The 22,560-nt window shown below is 45.2% G+C and overlaps 1 protein-coding gene across 6 annotated transcripts in view; it reads right to left on the bottom strand.

The window, feature by feature from the left end:
* Positions 1-18,903: 18,903 nt before the first annotated feature.
* The window catches only part of SP100 (SP100 nuclear antigen), a 97,665-nt gene continuing 94,008 nt past the window's right edge, over positions 18,904-22,560 (bottom strand). For all 6 annotated transcript variants that reach the window (XM_049614746.1, XM_049614748.1, XM_049614745.1 and 3 more), the window contains 4 exons: positions 21,385-21,505; positions 21,031-21,102; positions 20,352-20,495; positions 18,904-19,187 (listed from right to left, as the gene is read on the bottom strand). In XM_049614746.1, the coding sequence (XP_049470703.1) occupies positions 19,062-19,187; positions 20,352-20,495; positions 21,031-21,102; positions 21,385-21,505 (463 nt within the window). In that variant the 3' untranslated portion in view covers positions 18,904-19,061. The remainder of the gene's footprint in view (positions 19,188-20,351; positions 20,496-21,030; positions 21,103-21,384; positions 21,506-22,560) is intronic.

Raw genomic sequence — 22,560 nt, forward strand, 5'->3', positions numbered from 1 at the left:
AGGAAGCCTGGACCCTTTATTCTGTAGCTATAGTGGCCACTGCTCCTGCTGTTGCCTCCTACCTTGAAATCTGCAGGCCCAGGGAGCCCCCTGCTCTAGATAATAAAGCCCTTGTCTCAGCTTGGACCCATCCCTAAATACAGAACCCTGAGCTGAAGCTGCTCTTGGCAAAGCCTACCAAGATGGTTATTTCAGTGGTCCAGTAAGGACCAACATAACTGCTGGCCCAGGCTTTACACCAGCCTCAAATCTTCCTCTGTTTCTGAATGTTCCAGGCTTTGAATAATCTGGGCTCTCCCTGTGGGGGCAGAAATGTGACAAGCCATGAAAAGGCCTCCCGTATGACACACTTCCTTCAAGTTCCAGCAGAGTCTTCAAAGTTCAACCTGCTTCTTATGTTCTGTCCTTGTCTTCTATGTGTGGGTCCGATGCTGTTTCTGAGAGCAGGACATCTTTTTTCTTTCCTATCCTTCATGTCTTGACCATGGGGCCAAAACCTAGTTCTTAAACAGAGCTCTTTTTATTTCATAACCCTTTTTTCTTCACATATTGCATTTTGAGGATTTTAAAAGTTAGGGCACTCTCTGTTACAAGTTAACAAATACCTTGGCTCAAATTGAGAAGACATTTTAACTTTCATAATGGAAAATCTAGTGGCAAGACCCAGGTTTCAGGGTTGATTGATTCAGTGGCCCAATGATGTCATCCATCATCTGGGTATTTTACATCTTTCTGCTCTGATGCCTCAGCACCAACTTCCACCTAGGGTTGTTGGTTCCTCTGGGGGTGGGGAGGTGTAAGATGGCTACCAGCAGCAACTGGGTAACATGCTGCCTTGTTTAGAGTCACATGGGATGAAAGACTGGCTGGTTTTACACAGAAGCAGTAGGAAAACTTCTAGCAACTCACTGATCCAAACTGACTTAGTCCTGGCCATCCATGAACCAGTGACTAGAAAGGCAGAGGAATGGATTCCTGCCACTGGAATGGAGTGAGGGTCTGGGGCAGAGGAGTTTTGGGGAGCCAATGAGAATGCTCCCTTTCCCTGAGCTGAGTACTCCCAACATAGATATTTCAATCTCCTTAGCATGTAGTTTGTGTTTTGTGTTGATTCTACCGAGATTTCCTCTACCTCAGCCAAGAATCTGATGTATCTCCTATAGCATATGGATCCTCGTTGCTTTTTATCTGTCTGCTAATACAGCCACCACATTGCCAGGACTGAAACAAGCAATCAGTTCTCTGTAGTTCACTCCATAGCCACCCCTCTCCAATGGGGGCACATGGTTCCTCCAAGGGAGGAGGGAAAATGGGGGTTGAGATAACCTCCACCTTCACTCTTTGAACCTGGTTGGAGTTCCAAAGAATTTAAAGACCAACAGAAGTTGAGATAGTTTATATTGAATGTCCACCCATCCCCAGCTTGAATAGCCCGAAGACCAAAGAGGTGTGTGTTTCTCGATGCGGGGTCTATGGACCACCAAATCGGAGCCACAGTCCCACCAAATCTCTCATATTCTGGTTTTATTTCATGTTCCCCCTTTCATTTTATTTTTTTCCAATTTATATTTAACTTCTACTTACATATTTTAAGTATTTTGAAGACACTTTAAATGCTTTGCTGAAATGATGGCAGAGTATACATGAAAATAAATCTTTGTGCCCATATTACATTGTCTTACACTTGATCTTAGCCAAAAGGCCAAGAAGCGATCCATATTACGTTGTCTTAATAGCAAGTTAAACATTGTTATTCTTTTTCAAGATTGTCTTGACTAAGCTTGCCTTTTTGCGTTTCCATTTATATTTTAAAATCAGTTGGTCAATTTCCACAAAAGTTTTACTTGAAACCAACATTTTATTGAGCTCTCTCTACTCCTCAGTAATCTATTCCAGCAGATTTTCTCTTTGACACAAACATCACAGACAGGGAGGTATGACCAGCATTCCACCCAACACCCTCCATATAACCAATCCATGAGAGGAAGGCTCTTTTTCTGGGACAGGCCACCACAGAGCAGGCTGGGGTCAGGAGTAGAGCAGGTCCAGCCAGGTTTTATTAGGGCAGCTAACCAGGAACAACACCAGAGGTGTAATGAATTCATGTTTTTACAAAAAGACAAGTATGACACCTCAGTAGTGTCCTTCAGTAGTGACACTCAGAGTTCAAACATAAGAAGGGGATCAGAAAACAGTTAACAAATGCAACAAACCAAAGGCCCCCTTCAGGGTGGTGGTCAAGGACGAGGAGCTAGCCCTGCCCCCCAACCCCGTCCCAATGCACTGACCTGCTGTGTAGTCACTGCAGGAGGTGGAGCCCCAGCTGAGAGGCGGCACCAGCTCTAGCTCCACAGGTAGCACCAACTCCCACCATGACTGGGGGACACCCTGTTCCTGAGGACCAGGAAGTTCCAGAACCTTATGTTCTCCCTGGGTTTGGAGGCCATTGATAAAACTTCTAAAGGTACTCCTCAAGCCTTTCTGGCTTCAGGTGAAGGCCAAGGTGGGGAGCATGGCCATTATGGGGAGCTCAGCAATGGGGGATGGCATCAATCTTAATTCTGTCTAATCCGTTTGAAGGCCAGTCACAGGGCCACATTGCTGGATGTCACGTGAGAGGAGGACTTTCAATGGATGTTATCCTTGAGATTGGTCATTCTGAGACTTCTCCAGGTTCTAGGATATGCTCATACAGAAAAGCGCCCCCCAAAAAAGAGGCACCAGAGAGAGGTTCTGCTTGAGACATTTCTTTTCTTGCATTGGTGATGGTGGTGTTGATGGTGGCAGTGGGCAGAGCACTGGAGCCAGGAGGCCTGTTGTCTGCCTCTACTTGCATTTTATTGAAATTAAGTTGGATTTATAGGTTAGTTGGGGAGAGTTTATATTTTAACAATATTTAGACTTCAAGTGCATAAAAGGTGGATTCTGTACCTGACAGTCAGAGGCAGACGGTGCAGTTCCCGACACCCTAAACAGAGGAATTGGAATTTTATTTTCATAACAAGGAAGTACCAGCAGGTCTTAAGCAAGGGGAAGAAAGAAAAAGAAGCTAAAATAATGTATGGAGTGTATTAATTTGTGAAAATAGTGGATTGATTAAAATAAGAACAATATAATTTCTATACTAATATCTGAGTTAGAGAAAGGAATAGAGAGAATCAAACACCTGGGCGCAAATTTCAAGTCAATAATTTTTAAAAGTTTTTTTGAGATAAATTTACATACCTTAGGTCAATTTATTTGCAACCAGAATGCCCTGGGCCATGGGAATTAAGGGAATGGCAGTTACCTGTCAACTGCCTACATCTCAGGGGCTCTGATCGTCTCCTTGGACTGCAGGGACTCCCCTTTCCAGATTCACTGTCCACATCACACGTGTTAGGTTCCAGGGCTCCCCGAGCTGGGGTAACCTGTACCTACACTCGCTGCCGCCCACCTTCCTGCGGAGGTGGCAGCTGTCACCTCCCGGACGCTGTTGTCCCCGGGAGCTGTGGGTCAGCGACCCAAAGCCAAGATTCTGGGGGCTGTGGCCCGAGTGCGGCACCCTCTCCTGCTCCCCAATCCCCACCTTCATCTGGTGCTCAGAGGCCCCTGAGCCCCCATGGGACCCTCTACGCACAAGCCCCCTTCACCTTTCCCTTTGTTCTCTCATATCTTCCACCTGGTCTACCCAGGATCTGAGACCACGTCCTGGGATGACGAAGCACCCGTGGCTCCCACCGTTTAGTGGAACTCAACCTCCCCCAAGGGGCGCTGCCCTAGGAGGAGCTTCTGCCATTGGCCCTGGGCAGTGGGTCTCCTCCTCCTTGGCGCCTCCCCCTCCTCCCTGGCACCTCTTCCTCCCCGGACTCCCCGCAGACACGCCTCCCCCACCCAGGCTTCCTGGTTGATTTCCTTCCTCCCATGTGTGCTGGGTCACCAGCTGGCAGGGGTGCTGGGCTGGTGTCCCAGCCACCGGAGGCCCTGGGGTGGGTGTCTGGGGTCATCCTCCAGCGCTGCAATCTGCTCTGTGATCAGAGCTGCAGAGTGTCCTTTGTTCCTGGGACCTGGGCCCCCGAGAGGTCTGTCTGGGTTCCTGCTGGTGTCCTCAGCTTTGTGTCTTTGGGAAGCCCTCACCCTCCCTGCTCTAACCCTCCTCTTGTCTAGCAGCATCTTTAAAGTAGCTAGGCTTTCTCTTTCATACCCAGGGATCTCTCTAGGAACCTAGCTCTTCTGAAGAAATCCTCTCTTCCTTTGAACAGTTCACAGAGACATTCCACTTACAGAATTTATATTGAGATAAGCTTTCCCTTCTCCCTGGTCATCTTGTTGGGTGACTAATTACTATTTATAACTTTCCCACTGTTCCATAATCCTTAAACCTGACAGTCTCATCACTTATAAGATGTGTGTGTGTGTGTGTGTGTGTTCTCTTCGATGTCCCAGGGAAAGGAGCAAGCAACACCAAGTCAGGAGCCACTGAGATTAACTGATCCAGGGTCCGGAAGTCCCCACTGAAGTACATGGATTCTTGGGGAGGGGTCCAAATATGTAACTATGAGGTGGTATCCCTGATCACTTGGGTGCAATCACTAATTAGTTTTTCCTCTGTTTAGTAATGGAAGACCAATATTTCCCCCAGGAAAGGGAGAGAGAGGAGACACAAAAAATGCCCAGCACACAGCCAAGTTGTGAACAAGGCAATTATACAGAATACAGTTTTCTGGCTCCAGAAGGGTGACTGTGATACTGGAGAAGGAATCCAGAGGGGATGGGGAAGGTAGATGAGTGTGGCTTTGAATCAATTCCAAAATGGCATGACTCTGTTTGGAATCCAAGACTGCAAAAGGTGGCAAAGAGAGGCTTTCTGCCCAGTAACCTGGAGAGTGGATAAGAACCTAACTGTGAATTATGAGTTTCCGGAGGTGACCTTCAGTGTGAAGTTGTGAAGGGCTAAGAGCTCATGGTCAACGTCAAAGAGAAGACCCTTGATGATGGTAGAAGGGACCGATCTCAATATGGGAGATGTCGTTCAAGAGCCCGGATATTCAAGGAGAAGTCCAGTCACATAGAGAGAGATAAGAGGAAGTGGTAGAAAGGTGGAGGGAAGCATGTGGGTATTTTGAGAGAGAGAGAAGGAGGGGAAATGAAAGGCAGAGAAGAAAGGGTTAAAAGATACAATAGAATGAACCATATTATTAATATCTCACTGGTTGACCGTTTACTCTGGCAGTTGTGGGTTTAATGCTCAGGCTACCACCGGCAGTTCGCATTGCTTATGTGCCCATTTTGCAGATAAAGAAACTGAAATCTAGAGACCATGTGCGTAGTTGGCCTGGGGTCAGATGAGCAAGGGTGAACCCGAGGATTCTGAACCCAGTGTGTGTGTGTGTGTGTGTGTGTGTGTGTTTTAATTTTTTAAATGTTTTTATTTATTTTTGAGAAAGAGAGAGAGACAGAGTGTGAGTGGGGGAGGGGCAGAGAGAGAGGGAGACACAGAATTCGAAGCAGGCTCCAGGTCCGAGCTGTCAGCACAGAGCCCAACGCGGGGCTCGGACTCACAACCACGAGACCATGACCTGAACTGAAGTCAGATGCTTAACCAACTCAGCCATCTAGGCACCCCTGTTTCTGTGTTTTAATGGGGGTAAAATTCACATAGTGTAAAATTAACTATTTTAAAGTGTACAGTTTAGTGACATTTGGTGAATTGATAATGTTGTGCAACTGTCACCTCCATCTAGTTCCAAAACACTTCAGTCACCTCCAAAGGCAACCCAATCTTATTCCTCATTCCTGTCTTTCCACTGTCAAGAGCCGTTGATATAACTAAAAGGTGTATCTTTTCATGTCTGTGTGTTGAATGGGGGAAATCAGAAAGACAGAAAGAAAAGGAACAGAGCCAGACATGGAAGATGGGAAGATGCAGAGGAAGAGAGCTGGGAAGGAAAATGGAGTGAGCAGGGACTGAGCAGAGAGTGTCGCAGGAGGGAAAAGTGAGACAAAAACACAAGGAGACAGAAGACAGCAGAATCCAGGATGCAGAAATATTTTCCTAGAATAGACCCAGCAGTGCCTGGGTGTTGGATTCTGGTGGAAAATTGAGGGAGGGAGGAAGGTAGTGAGGTCTGATGTGATGGAAAGAAGCAGAACAGGGCTTGCTTGGATTTTGAGTGGAGTCTTGGAGCAGGAAGAATATTTCTTCACAAGGAGCAGCTCACCTTTTTTTTCCAACCTCAGAGCTCAGTGTGGCCACAGTTTGTTCCCTGGCCACTGGCTCTGGGTTCTCCTTTCCTTTTCTCTCTCTTCAGTGCCTGGTGAATCTAAAGTTTTAGGAATGAAGAAGGAGAGGAGGTCAGAGAAAGTGTGTGGCTTGCTGGATGGTGAACAAGGTAACTATGATGGAATCCCATATTTTAAATAACCAGTTACCTGGACGGCTCATTATGTGGAGCGGGGAGTGGCCATACACTTGAGCCCAGCCTCTGGCCACTTTCTAAGGTGTGAGGGAGGCATGCATGCATGTGAGACCCGTGGAGGGCCTAGGGGATGAAATTTTTTTAATGTTTATTTTTTTTTTATTTTGAGAAGTGGGGGAAGGGCAGAGAGAGAGAGAGAGAGAGAGAGGGAGAGAGAGAATCCCAAGTAGGCTCCACACTCAGCACAGAGCCTGATGTGGGGCTAGATCTCATGACCGACCATGAGATCAAGACCTGAGTCGAGGGGCACCTGGGTGACTGAGTTGGTTAAATGTCAACTCTTGGTTTCAGTTCAGGTCATGATCTCACAGTTCATGAGTTCAAGTCCCACGTGAGGCTCTGTGCTCAGTGCAGAGCTTTCTTGGGATTCTCAACCTCTCCCTCTCTCTTTGCCCCTCCCCTGCTTTCATGTGTGTGCACACACACTCCCTCTCTCTCAAAATAAATACATAGACTCAAAAAAAAAAAAAGAAGACCTGAGCAGAAATCAAGAGTCAGATGCCTAACCCACTGAACCACCCAGGCACCCTGGGGTTGGGGGAGGGGGTGAAATTTAAAGAGAACCCTAGAGTAGGTGCCTCTTTAAACTTGTTGCCTTAGGCCTCGTGTTTGCTTCTCCTACAAGAGGCAAGAGGGAAAGGGGAACTAAAGTTCTCAGTGGAGAAAGGTGCGCTGTGTGGAGGAGAGTGTGGAAAGATAGACTGATAGGGCCGTCCAACAGGAATTATAGGAGCAAGTGCGGTTTTACCAAAACGGACGTGAGATCCAAACTTCTCCCAGTTGGCAGAGGTGTGGCAGGGAAAGAACTTTATCCTACTTGTCAGAAGCTGTCACAGGAACTGGAAATAATGTATGTGATGGTCAGATGGACCAGTCAGTGAGATCGCTGTAGAAGACCCTAGAGGGAGAGGTGGGAAAGGGGCTCTGAGGTCTGGTCAAAGCCCAGTGAGAGACCTGGAGTGACAGAGGGACCCAACCTTTGAGATGAGGACAACACAGGACAAGGATTGGGAGTGTGGATGGTGAGCCTAAGAGTAAACAGAGGTGGAGGAGGGATGTGAGGCGCACAGCAGAGAGGAGACAAACTGACAATTCACACCAGACACAGGGACAAAGATTATATGGAGAGAGAAACATAGGGGACAAAGTAAATGCCAAGGAAAGGGAAAGTAGGAGAGGGACGCAGAGAAGCCCTGAAGACCCAACGTTCAATGGGAGTGAATGAAACGTTGCTGGAGGTCAGTGAGGCAGGGAGAGAGGAGACACCATGGGACATCAGGGGGAGAAGCTTCTGCCACAGGGGGGCCATCCCTGTAACAGTGAGTTTTCAGAACCCTAAATGCTGGACACATGTTTTGGCAAACACTACATTACTGATGTATGGAAAATTCTACAGAAGTGGTTCTAAGAAGTATTATTAATGTAGACATGTATTAAACTCCCTTTGCAGAAAAGAACACAAGAATAAACACAAAATTCAGCCAAGATCATTTTCAATGAGCGGATGAGAAGAGCAGGTTAAGAGAAAAGAGGAAACACAAAAAGGTAGAATTCAGGGTAAAAAGGAAAGCCCTTGAGAGATGGAGAGAGAAGGGCACAGAGGTACGGACACACTTCTCAGGTGGACTGAGGAGAGAGGGGGACAAGGGGTCTATGAGGGAGACAGCTGAGGGGTCTTTATGGATCATTATATATCCCAGGGGCAGAGCTGTCCACATACAGACATCTAGTACAGTCTTGTGTTGTGGGTCTGGTGGATATACAGAAGACAATTTCGTCTTGTCACCCCGCAATTAACCAAGAGGGCCAGCCAGCAAGGACAGCATACGGCCAAGCACCTGAAGTAACCGGTAGGGCTGGCTGAGGGAGTCTGATGTGGTGATGCTGTGTGTGTTGCAGCACAGTGTCAGGAGGTGGCCGGGGAGGCAGGAGAGGGAGACCGGTGCACAGCAAAGGGGCTCTTGCCCAACAGACGAAAGTTGGGCGTGGAGTGGGGATGTACTGAAATGGGGGGGGGGGTTCTACAGGGATGTGTAGAGCAAGATGGCAAGAAGAGGTGAGGGGACAAAAGGCACATCAGGTCATAAGAGGCAGAAATGGAAAGCCCCGAAGAGAAAACACTCCGAGGCTGAGAAGAGGATAAGGAACCACCAGAAAGAGAGGCAGAGGCGGGGAAATGGGGAGAGACAGCTGGAAGGGGAAAAAAGAGTGAGTGGCCAGAAAATGGGGAGCAAGATGAGCAAAACTGGCTGCTTCGGCCACTTGTCCTTGCACAGCGTCCGGTGAGAATGACTGGAGCACCATCAACTTATGGGCCACAGGATTCCTTGAGAAGATGGCACCATCTGGAGCAGGGACATTCCTGTCCGGAAGTTAGCCAAGCAGCCGGATCTTTCCTGGTGTCCCCTTATTATGGGGTTTCCTGTTGGTTCCTTGGCCCCATGTTAAAACCGTAAGGGGTTTTGTTTCTTTGTGCAGTGATCAGCAGTGAATCCAGCGAGGAGGAAGAGCTCCCTAAGCTCTGAGCTCAGCACAGGGACGGGAACATGGGCTGGATGAGGAGGGCGAGGCTGGTGACTTGGGGCTGCAGACCATCAGACATCTGAATTCGGAGCTCCTGCTTCCCGATGTGCTGTACTTGAGCTCGCTCTACAGCCAGTGGTCCTGTCCACCCTGGAAACACATTCTCTGCATTTACCTCATGTGCCATTTTGGGAAACGTGAGAGACAAAGCCCTATTCATTGAGCATGTGTGCTCATATATAAATGTCAGAGTAGAAACAAACCAGCGCTGTTTGTTTTTTCTTTCACACCATCATGCCTGTTGTGGTGTAACAAAAAATAGGTACTTAGTCTTTGTCCCCAGTTCCTGGCACAGAGCTCCCCAAACCCTTGGAATTTCCTGAGTGATAAGAATGTCTTTATGCTAATTAGAAGGTTAGAACTTTCAGCTCCACCCCTTGACCTCTGGGGAGAAAAGAGGTGGGCCGTTAAGTTCAATCACCAATGGCCAATGATTTAATCAATCACGCTTACATAATGAAACCTTGATTTTAAAAAAAACCCTTGAACAGTGGGGTCAGGGGCCCCCAACTTGGTAAATACACTGATGCGCTGGGAGGGTTGGTTGCATGCTGGAGAGGGCATGGAAGCTCTGCACCCCTCCCCCCCGCCCCATCCCCATACTCTGCCCTATGCATCTCTTCCATTTGGTTGTTCTTGAGTTGTATTCTTTATAATAAAACTGTAATCATAAGCAGAGCACTTTCCTGAGTTCTTTGAGTCATTCTAGCAAATTATTAGACCTGGGGGCATCATGGGAACCCCCAAATTTATAATTTGCAGGTGGAAACATGGGTAGCTTGGCCCCCATTTGTAGCTGGTGTCTGAAAGGGGGGCAGTCACATAAGACCGAGCCCTTCTGCTGTGTGGTCTGTGAAAACTCTGGGCAGTTAGTGTCAAAATGGAATTGAATTGTTCAACACCCAGTTGGTGGTGAAGAGCTGGAGAATTGACTGGTGTTGGAATGACCTAATTCCCATTGGAAAAGACACTGCACAGTTGGTGTCAGAAAAAAACCACACACACACAACTATTCCTACTCATGGCTTCAATTTAGGTACTGATTTCTGCCTTAACTAACCCCCATCATCTGTAGATCACGAAAAAGGTAAATAATTTTTGATTGTTTTGATACACATATTGTTATATGAAACTTGGAAATATCTAAAAAGCCCAACTAAGTCCTTCCGACAGGAGTTCTCCAGCATGCCATTAGCTTATACTCCAAAAATAATTTTGGAAATAATATCTCGTAATTCTGAAACATCAGTAAGGAGTAGGTGGAATAACTATTACTGTCCTTGTTTTATAGATGAGGCAACTCTAGCACATAAATGTTTAAGAACCTTTTCCAAAGTCAGATGGAGAGTTAAAGGCAGAGTCAGAACCGTTGTTCCGGATGCTCTGATTTCAATATAGCAGATGTGTTCCCTTTAGAAGGAAGAAAGGGGGAAAACCAATCAGACACATCTGCAAGTGTTCGTTGTTACAGGATTTATAACTTTTAAAAAAATTTTTTTAACATTTATTTATTTTTGAGACAGAGAGCGACAGAGCATGAGCAGGGGAGGGTCAGAGAGAGAGGGAGACACAGAACGCGAAGCAGGCTCCAGGCTCTGAGCGGTCAGCCCAGACCCCGACGCGGGGCTCGAACTCACGGAGTGTGAGATCATGACCTGAGCCGAAGTCGGATGCTTAACCGACTGAGCCATCCAGGCGCCCCCAGGATTTATAACTTTTATCAAGCAGTTACTGTTTCTCTTCCATGGATTTTATGAACAAAATTAATTTGAAAATATACACCATGTGTAATAGCAAATAAGATAACTTAATGTCAAAATGCACATTTTTTTCCAACAAAAAGATTCATTTTAATTGTTTGCTATATTTTTCATAAGCAAAAACTAAGTTTATTTTTCTCACCGTCTGTTTTTAACAAATGTGTATTTTCTTGAACACTAGAAGTCTATTTGTTACTCATGGAAACAGGTTCTGGGTTGGCGAGAGGGGCTGAGTAGGGCTGGGGGCAAGGAGGGAGGGGGCAGGGCTCTGATCCACACACTCATTCTGGGATCCATCTTCCGGTGTTGCCCTGGTCAAGAAATCGAGGCAGAGGAAATGTGTAGGGATTAGTTGGAAGGATAAGAAACAGAAAAGCGAGGTGTTAGGAAAGGCAGAGCGATATATAGCAAAACTGCCCAACTTGGGGGAATTTTCTCAGCTACTGGTGATGGCGACAGAAACAGTGTTAACCAAAACCAAGGGGGTCTGTTGAATTCAAAGAGCAGACTGGGGTTCCAAGAGTTTAATCATATTCCCTGGTCTTTCCTCCTCATAGTTTTCTTAAGGAGTTTCTTTTTATGTTGGCTCCTTGCCTGCACACTGTGGATCTGATTGCTCTGTGCACACACAGCAGCCTCCTGGAGGGGAGGACTGCAGAGGAGACCAGGAGCCTCTAGGTCACCCCGTGAAATCATCAGCAGGAAATTCAAAGGGACTCTGGAGCATTAAGAAACAGAGAATTATATAGTTGGTAAAAAGGAATGTCCAAGTAAGATTGCTAAATTAGGTGTACAGCTGGTTAATTTCTCTAGAGGAATAAATATCACCTTTGCAGTTAACTTCTCTACAAGCCCATAAAGCTATAGCAGTGTATTAATTTCTACAGTTTACCTCTAACCTTACCAGGCTATTAACTGTCTGAGCCTTTATAAGTTGTAAGTTGTTGAAAACATGAATACACACTTCTCTAAAGAAGACATCCGGATGGCCAACAGGCACATGAAAAGATGCTCAACGTCGCTCCTCATCAGGGAAATACAAATCAAAACCACACTCAGATATCACCTCACGCCAGTCAGAGTGGCTAAAACGAATGAATCAGGAGACTATAGATGCTGGAGAGGATGTGGAGAAACGGGAACCTTCTTGCACTCTTGGTGGGAATGCAAACTGGTGCAGCCACTCTGGAAAATAGTGTAGAGGTTCCTCAAAAAATTAAAAATCGATCTACCCTATGACCCAGCAATAGCACTGCTAGGAATTTACCCAAGGGATCCAGGAGTGCTGATGCATAGGGGCACCTGTACCCCAATGTTTACAGCAGCACTTTCAACAATAGCCAAATTATGGAAAGAGCCTAAATGTCCATCAACTGATGAATGGATAAAGAAGTTGTGGTTTATATATACAATGGAATACTACTTGGCAATGAGAAAGAGTGAAATATGGCCTTTTGCAGCAACGTGGATGGAACTGGAGAGTGCTATGCTAAGTGAAATAAGTCATGCAGAGAAAGACAGATACCATATGTTTTCGCTCTTATATGGATCCTGAGAAACTTAACAGAAGACCATGAGGGAGGCGAAGAAAAAAAAAAGAAAGGTTAGAGAGGGAGGGAGCCAAAGCATAAGAGACTCTTAAAAACTGAGAACAAACTGAGGGCTGATGGGGGGTGGGAGGGAGGGGATAGTGGGTGATGGGCATTGAGGAGGGCACCTGTTGGGATGAGCACTGGGTGTTATATGAAAACCAATTGGACAATAAATTTCATATTAAAAAAATAAGTTGTAAGTTGTTAATCAAATTATTGTAATATTCTCTCAGAGTGGCAGACTGAGGTCAGTCAGGCAATTAAGAAAAATTATCCATACTTGGAAATAAGGCAATAAGGTGAAAGGCATGTCCTGATTTATAATTTACTATTAATTAGGGCCTGACTTTGTGAGGTTACATGTTAATTTACAGGTTTTTTGTCCGGTAGAGATGCATATTATTTGTTTGGTAGAAAAGATAATACCAAAGATTATGGGTTTATTGCCTTGTAGGACATTAACCAGTTTGGGGTCTCATTTAGGAAACTTGTTTCAGCCAGCATGCTATTACTGGCCAACTTTATAAACCTTTGTTCCTTGAATTCTATGTTGGGGGGGGTCACACACACTGCAATTAATAAGGAAACTCATTCATTTATTTAGAGAATATCAGTGACAACGATTTGGAAACAAATGTTGGAAAAGAGAGCCAGGAAGCTTCTAGCTCACCATCAAAAATTGTGGGGCTCCTGGGTGGCTCAGTTGGTTAAGTGTCCGACTCTCAGTGTTGGCTCAGGTCCTGATCTCACGGTTCGTGGGTTCAAGCCCTGTGGGTTCAATAGCTTGGAGTCTGCATGGAACTCTCTCTCTCTCTTTCTCTCTCAAAATAAATAAGTAAACTTGAAAAAGGTATGTCAGGTAGGCATGCAAGTCTTGGGTTTGAGGATTTTAGGAATCTGAATTCAGAGCTACTTTTTCCTGATGCCTTTTACTCTAAGCACCAAACAGATGAAAATGAATCAATGATATTAAAACCCCATTCTCTGCATTTCTTTGTCCTACTACCTATGCAAAAACATAAGAAATCCTTATAAATTCATATTTAATAGTATGGCCGCTGTTGACTGAATAGATGCACTCATATTTTGATGCTATAGACACATGTTCATAAAACGAGAGCTTTGTGATTAGCTATTTCATGCCTATTAATACTGAAGTCTGGAATTTGTATGGTGTTTTCCACACCCATTCTCTTCTACCTTTTTATCTTCTGTGGAGCACAGAATGCTCAGTACTTCTCTCCTGGGTAATAATACTGTTATCATTTGGTCAAAAACCCCCAACAGCTCAGAAGTCCTGCTATCTAATTACTGTCAAAAAGAAAGGAGTCAAACAGCCACAGGCCAAGTCAAGTTTTAGATTTTGATGGAAGTCCTCCAGCAAGGTGTCCTGATCCAATCAGTTTAAGATTACCGGGGACAAACAAGCCTGGATTTCAACAGATTTATCGACTCCTTGCAACAAGAGAGAGGAACACACACCAGAGAACCATGGACATTGCCCCGAACAAAGATACAGAGAGTTACTATACGGTTTGGGAAAGGGTGGAGTTTAAGCGTAATTTGTTGGATGCAGTGATTTGATAGGTTCAAACCAAGCCTGAGCTGTGTCAAGATCAGGTCTGGATTGTGAAGTGAACCCAGGGTCCTGTTGCTGGAAAACTACAAAGTTAGGAAAATGCGAAATGTTGTCTTTGGAAACCCTGTATTGGAAGCTGTGCCCCTGGATTGGAATCAAGATTCCATTTCTATCAAAATAACTCAGGGACACGTGGGTGGCTCAGTCGGTTAAGTGGATGACTCTTGATTTCAGCTCAGGTCATGATCTCACTGTTCATGAGATCGAGCTCCAAGTCCGGCTCTGCATTGACAGCATGGATCCTTCTTGGTATTCTCTCTCACCCTCTCTCTCTGCCCTTACCCTGCTCATGCGCTCTCTCTCTCTCTCTCTCTCTCTCTCATGAATAAATAAATAAACATTTAAAAAAATAACTTAAACCTTCTGAGCAAGGGTGAAATGCTTTTTTTCTTTCTTGCTGATATCATTTCAAACAACAAGTTTCTGAGAGTGTGTGGATTTTGACAACAAAGTTCCTCAGTGAGTAAGAAAGCACTAGTCCTTCAAAGAAGGGTTGTTAGGACATTTTATAGCTGCAGCAAGTTCTTAGGAGAATGTTTCCCATTAAATTTGCAGCTGGCTTTCTCTGCATCTGTTATTGCAGTCTCATGAATGGCAGGGCAGGTTTTTGCTTCTCTGACTGAACTAATTTCGACTTTCTCAATGCCCTTGAGTATGTGGTGGTTTACCAAAGGACTCTGCAAAAAAAAAAAAAAAAATCTCATTTTAACTTCACCATGATCAGGAAATGTAAGGCAGAACAAATGTTGATAGCCCTGTTTTATACATGAGGAAACCAAAGCACACACGTTTAAGGTTTTCCCTTCCTTCTTTTTCCACAATGCCAAATAGCAAATTAAAAGAACAACTAGAGGGGCATCTGGGTGGCTCATTCAGTTCAGCAGCCAACTCTTGATTTCGGGTGAGGTCGTGATCTCACGGTTTGTGAGCTCCAGCCCCGTGCCGGTCTCTATGCTGACAGTGTGGACCCTGCTTAGGATTCTCTCTCTCTCTCTCTCTCTCTCTCTCTCTCTCCCTCTCTCTCTCTCTTTCTCTCCCTCTCTCTCTCTGTCCCTCCACTGCTCTCTCTTAAAATAAATAAAAATAGAACTTAAAAAAATAAAAGAACACCTAGAATTACCACCTTTGATTTCTAGAACTCAGTCCCATAGCTGTTTATTTTCTTTAGAAAAATAGACAGAAATAATATTCAACATGTCTCAATTCTGACTGTGAATTGTGTGAAATATCAAGATCTACCGCTCTTCAAGGTACAAGTTACTATTTTCTTCTCGTGCTTTATAAATCTCATGGGTATTGGAGACACTTTTTTACTCCTGGCATACCTGTTAGAAGAGAAATGTCTGCAAATCAGATTCCTGGCGTGCACAGGAATCTTCAACAAAATTTCCACAACACATTAAATCCAGTTGTCTGCGAGATCATTCAAAGGTAAGATAATAGGTGTTAAAGAGTCCAGATTAATCTTTTTTATTAAAGTGGGCCATCTGTTATATGAGATAGAATCTGAACATTTGTAATTGGTAAAAGAGAAGTTGTTTCTTGCTTGAGGGAACGAGCTCTGTGGTATTCTAGGCCATGAGTAGGAGGAGGGGTCTGGGGAGATTGGGTCTGGATTGGTGTTACCTCTGGTTTATAGATGAGAGGCAAAAGTGAGGGTCTCGACAATGCCAACACTCCCACACAATGCAGCTCTTATTGGTTTTGTAAAGGGAATGTCCCCCGGGCTCATCTGGGTCACAAGCCATATGGCATGTCTTCAGGTCTCATTGATACACCCACGTGAACATTCCTACCTCTCTGAGCCTTCTGACCCCTTCTTCGGTACTAGGCTAAGGCATTTGGTGCATCTCTCCACTTCATTTGCTAAATGCCATCCTTTTGTCCAAGCTTCAAAGAGCTGGTTCAGTCATAGACATGACCAGGTCCAGGTGCCTGTGCCAGGCCCTTACGCCCTGATCAGAGGAGAGGGCTTCCGTGTCAATGAAGTCTCCATTATCCAGTTTTTTTTAAGTTTATTTATTTATTTATTTTGACACAGAGACAGAGAGAGGGAGACGGGCAGAGAGGGAGGGAGAGAGAATCCCAAGTAGGCTCCTCGCTGATTTCATGGATCTCACAAACCGTGAGATCATGCATGACCTGAGCTGAAATCAAGAGTTAGGATGCTTAACCGACTGAGCCACCCAGGCGCCCCTCCATTATCCAGTCTTATGTTCTACCCTTCCTGGTCGTACACCCTAAACACCCACTGCTACAAGTGCTTTTCTCTCTTGTCTCCAATACACGTCAGCCAGCTCTTTCTGGGTCACGCTATGGCAATAAACAACCCTCGAGTTTTAGTGGTGTAGACAACAAAGTTTCCTTCTTGCTAACTCAAAGTCACAGTGGATCGGGGAGCCCTCCTGGGGTGGGGTCAAGTACCAGGTGGGGTCAATCTCTAGGCTCTCTCATCTCAAAACAAGGCCTCCATAATCAACGTGGCAGGAGAGGGTACACAGGGAATTCTTAGTGCCTTTCTGTGAATTAGCTTGCAAATGATGTGATCATAATACATTGGTCGGTGTTTTAGTCATTTAGATGTGCCTAATGCAAGGAGCTGGAAAACTTAGGGGGATGTATATGATATTTGGACAATACTACTGTTTCTGCCACAAAATAAAAATGGGAGGTTGAAAAGAACCAATCCTAGATAATAGTGAAAGAATGAATCCACATTACTGATCCCCGCAGTTCAACAAAGCAAACAAAAAAGAGTTAGCATTTAAAAGGTAAATCGAGTGGCGCCTGGGTGGCTCAGTCGGTTAAATGTCCAACTTCAACTCAGGTCATGATCTCACAGTTCATAAGTTCAAGCCCCGTTTTGGGCTCTCTGCTGGCTCTCTGTTGTTGGCACAGAGGCTGCTTCGGATCATCTCTCCCCCTCTCTCTCCTCCCTTCCCCTGCTTGTTCTCTCTCTGTCTCTCTCAATAAATAAATAAACTTAAAAAATATTTTAAAAAATAAATAAAAGGTAAATCTAAATGAAAAATAGAACTTTATCTGGAGGCAAAGGACTAAAAATAGAATATGTTAAGGAGAGATCTTCAAGAATAAAATGCTTTGCTTGGTCAGTGATGGAGTTTATTGAATTTTTCTAGCTAACTGTAGCCCCAGAAAGTTTATTTTCTGGCAGGACCCCTGAACTTTTTACCTGTGTAGGAGACCATTCTCCTTTCAGTCATAACATCAGGAAAGGGAGACAGAGCTTCAGTCACATTTGTTTCTGAATCACCCCTAAACACTCTCATCAGTTGCATTAAGAAACTTCTCCCACTAGGTGTACCGGGAGATTAAAACCACATTTACTGCCTGAACCTCTTCAATCAGGCCATCGTGACGTTTCAGGCCCCAGAATTAGCTGAGGGTCCATATTCAATAATCTTTTAAGGACATGAGAATTTTCTCTCTTTTTTTTTTTTCAGAGCATCGTTACCTTGGAAAATAGACAAAGGTCTCTTTGGGAAGGGCTATCAATTTTGGCTTTTATGGCCTCCATTTGTCTGAGTATCTATCAACTAGCTAAGTAGACAACTAGAAATGCCTCCTTTTGCTTGAATTAACATTCTGAATACAGAATCCCTACTGTGTGTAGCCACAGTGGTATATTCATGTGTCTCTGACATGATTTTAAACAGCTCCCATACGTAAATTAATTTCATCTTCAAAATGACCCATTCCAACAACAAAATTTCATGATTGAATGAAGTGGTGTGTTGGAGAGTCACCTTTGGAACGAGCTGGAGGCAATCATTCCCGAGTTGAAGTATTTCCCTGAAGGGCGTAGTGCGTGCTCTGAACCAGCTACCAATCTGGGGTACTCCTTGTCAGGTGCTCTAGCCAGAAGATGCTAGATCCGGGAACCTGTCCAGCAAGGCTGACTGATCTGGCTGGTAAGGAAACAATGCACCTTTTTTAGATTCAGACAGTTTATGACTTATGTAGACAGCAAAAGCAAGAAGAACAAAGGCACCAGCTCCCCATGTCCTTTGTCTCGTGGGGTGGCACCAAACAAAAGGGGACGTGGCCTTTGCAGCAGCCTGAGATGCGGCACACGCTCAGGTCACAGTGGAGCAGTTACAGGGCCCAGCAGCCAGAGTCTAAAACAAGAGGCAGAGGCCTCACACCTCACTGGAATTTACAGCCTGAGGAGAGAGCGTGTCGTGATAACCTCTGCAAGATAAGGCGGTGAATGGGACATGTCACCAGCCTCCTATGCTCTCGTGTTCTGGAATGATCGCAGGGCCGTCTGCCAAGACTCAGATCGAATCAGTGGCAGTTAAACTCTGCCTATGTGGTTTATGTGGAGACGTGCAAGGTCACGAGAGTGCCACGGCAGAGCCATTCATCGACAGAACCAAGAACTGTCGGAGATTTCAGGGCCTGAGTGAGGAATGCTTCCATCAGCTGAACCAATTATGATCCGTGAATTGAAAATTGGCTCCTCTGCTTCCTGATGCCACTGGGTATGAGGCAAAGAAGGATGCTATCCAGTATTCAGTAAGGTAATCGGTGACCACAGTATATAAATTACAGTAGCTTTCTATTAGGGATCAATATTTGGTAATAAAATATATTGGGGGAAAAGTTCACTTTCACAATAACATGAAAAAATATTAACTACCTGAGAGTGTAAAAAAAAAAAAAAAAAAGGAAAGAAAGAAACAGATAAGTCCTGTGTGGAGAGGAGAAAAGAGGTGAAAAACTTTACTTAAGGACCTATTTCAAGATTCCAATAAATGGAAGCACACAAGATGAGCCTTTGTGGAAAGACCCAACGTTTTCTATTGTAAATTTTGCTCCAAATTATTCAATAAGATAACTTGACAGGATAATTTTAGATTTTATTTAGAAAAATAAATGAGTGGAAATGGCCACAAAAAATATGTTTGAAAAAGTTTTTTGCACAGCAACAGGCAAAGTGTTCACATTTTGACCACAGCGCTTTATCATGTAGTTGCTAACGATGGAGGGGGGGGGATGGGCTACTTTATAAAAGAGGGGGCTCCAACTGAGAACTGTTCTCGCTTCTTTCCTGAATTGCAAAGGTGTTTCTGAAATTATTCTGAAATACGTCCTCTACTTGACTTCCCAGTCTGATGAATTTCTGGTTGTTCTGGAAAAGCAAAGACAAAAACAAGAGTAACCATTGCTGCTGAGTTTGGTTCTCATTGTCTCATACAATCCAGGCTTCATTTTAGACCATCCCACGTGTTAAGTGAGAATTAATACAGTTAAGAGTAGCTTATGTTCCCTGATAACTTGATCATTTCTCTCAGAGATCATCTCTTCTCAGAGATGCAAAAAATTGTACTGTATTATAGTCTAATTCTTCATCAGAAACGTATTGATTCATTTTTTTCCCCAAAATTCTAGTTGTTCGATTTTCTCACATAGCACCTATGCCTTGCATGACCACGGTGGTACGGAAATGTTGAAGGCAGATTCATGATGTCCCCTTTCCTCCTTCACCCCTTGAGATATTCCTTGTTTATTACTTTTTTGATACAGCCCTAAAAAATTCATATATAAAGAAATCCAGGATTTTGAAATTTGAGAAATGTGATTGGGTATCTTCCTTTAGAGAAAAGAGACACTAGTTGCCTTTTACAACACACTTCTAGCAAGGGAGTGATCTGGGAGGCCTGGAGCCTGTAGGGATGCCCTTCCTGGCACCATGGCCTTGAGGGATCTGTCTGGAAGCAGCCTCCCATGCTCTGCGTCCGGACTGCAGCCCTGGGAACCAATGGAAATAGGCATTTGCCCGGGTGTGAGGGGGAGGCCGCTGCCCGCACATCCCAGAGAGGCCGGATACCAGCAGGCAGGTGCACAGTGGCAAGAGCAAACTGTGCACGGGCAGAGTCTGTGCCTCGGCACCCGGTCTCCCTCCACTGGCTCCCTTAGTTAGGCCGAGTAAGCGTAGGAACCCGGGACAAAGGTGGAGACTCCTGGGACACGCACATAGCTACCCAGGTCCAGGAAAACATGCGTTTCCATTTCTTCTGGAAGCAGGTCATCAGTCTGCTGCTCTCTGTGGGCAAAAACTGAGTATCTACAAGTGAGTAAACTATGAGGTCCCAAGGTCATGTTTGCAAAGACACCTTCTGGCTTGCTATAATTTTCCCCACCTTAGACCACAGGGCTTTTAGAATACTTCCAGAATTTGTGCTTGTGTGGGCTGGCCACACGATAAGGGAAACTGCAACATTTCCCTGATACAAGACCATGAAAGGCAGAGTGGCTTTAAGACAGAAAGAGGGACGCCCTGGGAGCCGCTCACCTTGTAAAATGCCCTGTGGTTCTGAAAGATGAGGCTCATGTCCCGCACGAACCCCTCCACTCGGATGTACAGTTTCATATTCAGCTTTTTCTTGATTTTGCTTAGCCACATGGGCTTTTTCAGGCCATGAGATGCCTCTCGACCCTGTTGGTCAAAGTGCCAAAGGACAGGCTATTAGCACTGTTCCCAGTCTACCCGCTGTTACAGATGGACGGCTTGTGCCCTCCCCACCTCCCCCTCACCCCCCTCATTCCTGGGTTGAAATCCTGTAACCCCCGTTGTGATGGCGTCAGGAGGTGAGGATTTGGGAGATGATTAGATTGTGAGGGTGGGCTTCATGAAGGGGATTAGTGCCTTTATAAAAAGACCCCAGACAGCTCTCTTCCTCTCTTTCCACCTTGTGAGGACACAAAGAGAAGTTGGGAGTCTGTAAGATCACACTGGCACCCTGATCTTGGACTTCCAGCTGAGAAATGAATGAAAGTAAAAATGTGAAAGCTAAACATCTGCTGTTTAAGCCGCCCTGTGTGTGGTACCTTGTGACAGCGGCCTAAGTGGCCAAGGGCTGAGTAACCTGACCCAGATATCCATCAATAAGACGAAAGATAACGCTGGTACCCACTGGATTCATCTCACAAATTTGAGAATGCCAGTTTGGGGCTTTGTTGCCGTTACTTACATAATGCGGTTTTGAGGCAAAAAAGGAGCTTTTTGAACAGGAGTAGACCTTCAAAAGGACAAACTCACACTTCTGCAAAAGATAGAGGAGATTTTAAGTAAAAAGCAGCTTAGAGAGAATGAGGTGTACATATGCTCGGACAGAATGCACAGCTCCCAGACCTGTGGTCTGTGAAACAAACATGGAATGGGAATTTTCTTTGGAATACAAACTTTAGTGTTAGGTCATGTGATCAAAGCACAGCAAGGAACAGCAGTTCACCCTTGGGCACCATCCCTCCAGCCCCTGCAAGACTGTGTTGCTTCTCTCAAGTCAACAGCAAGGAGGAGACTTCAGGTTTACATTTCAACTCACCAACTGCTCCTCAGGCAGCATCCGCCTCTTCAGTACCTCTGACTCCTGGTGACATACCTGGCTTTGTGGGTACCTTTCCATAATAGCTTTTACCCTGCAGATGATGCAACTCCATGGGTCCCTGGAAGGTTGGGCATAAGGTCAGCAAAGGTAGGTGCTCTGTGAATCAGCCACTGTTTCTATAGCTGCTGAAGCCCTCTGTTCAGGAATGACTGGTGGTTTCCACCTTTTATCCAGCTTCTCTTTTGGACACTCCTTTGCACGAGAGCCCCATTTGGGCACCCTTGCCAGGCACCCCTCCCACTAATTGTGGTACCAGGACCGACCGTTTGTTGAGTGAGATGCCATGGTGGGTGATGGTCTTTCACCTCAAAACTAAGAGTTCTCATCTGAGCCACTGTGGGCTCAGTAATGAGCCCTGTGAGGATTGGAAATTGGTACCTTCAGCGCTGGAGTCTTGGGCTTCAGTAAGCCATCAGACTGTAGTAAAAATCAGGAAACCAGCTCTTGTTTCTCAACGTTGCTGAATTAGCACAAGACCACAGAGCTATAGGCATCCTCTCGTCTGGCATTGCCATATCTGTGCCTAGAATCTGTGCTGCAGAAATTTCTTGGAAAGGAAATCTATGAACAGAGTAGTGCCAGACATCTGCCATATTCCTCTAGATTCATTCTCCATTCTTCTCTGCCAGGCGACCTGTGCTGAAGAGCTCTCGATAATCAAGTGGATACAGTGATCCTTCTTAGACATGCCATTTGCCTCTGTCCCTGGCTACCCCAGTGCTTGCTTGAGGGGCCCACTATCAAATATCCATGGTGTGAGGTTGGGGACTATACATGGTCTCAACAGTAAAGCAGACCTGTCTTCTGCCTCTGCAGATTGCCCAACTACAGAGCTTTATGCTGAATCTCTGAGATGACACCATTCCCTGGGAACTACCTGGAAGAAGGTAGATTACATTAGACTCTCCCATTATGAAGGGACAATGCTCTGTCTTCATAGGGACAGACACAATCCTGGTTGAAATCATCCATCCTCCTTGGCCATAGCAATTCTGCTCACACTACCACTTTCAGAATGCCTTATTAGTCTCCGTGTTATCCAACATACCATCAGCTCTGACCAAAGATACATTTGCTGGGATTTTAGAGCAAAGGAATGCAGTATAAATGGCC

Source organism: Panthera uncia (genome assembly GCF_023721935.1).
Source record: "Panthera uncia isolate 11264 chromosome C1 unlocalized genomic scaffold, Puncia_PCG_1.0 HiC_scaffold_3, whole genome shotgun sequence".
Taxonomy (NCBI): Eukaryota; Metazoa; Chordata; class Mammalia; order Carnivora; family Felidae; genus Panthera; species Panthera uncia.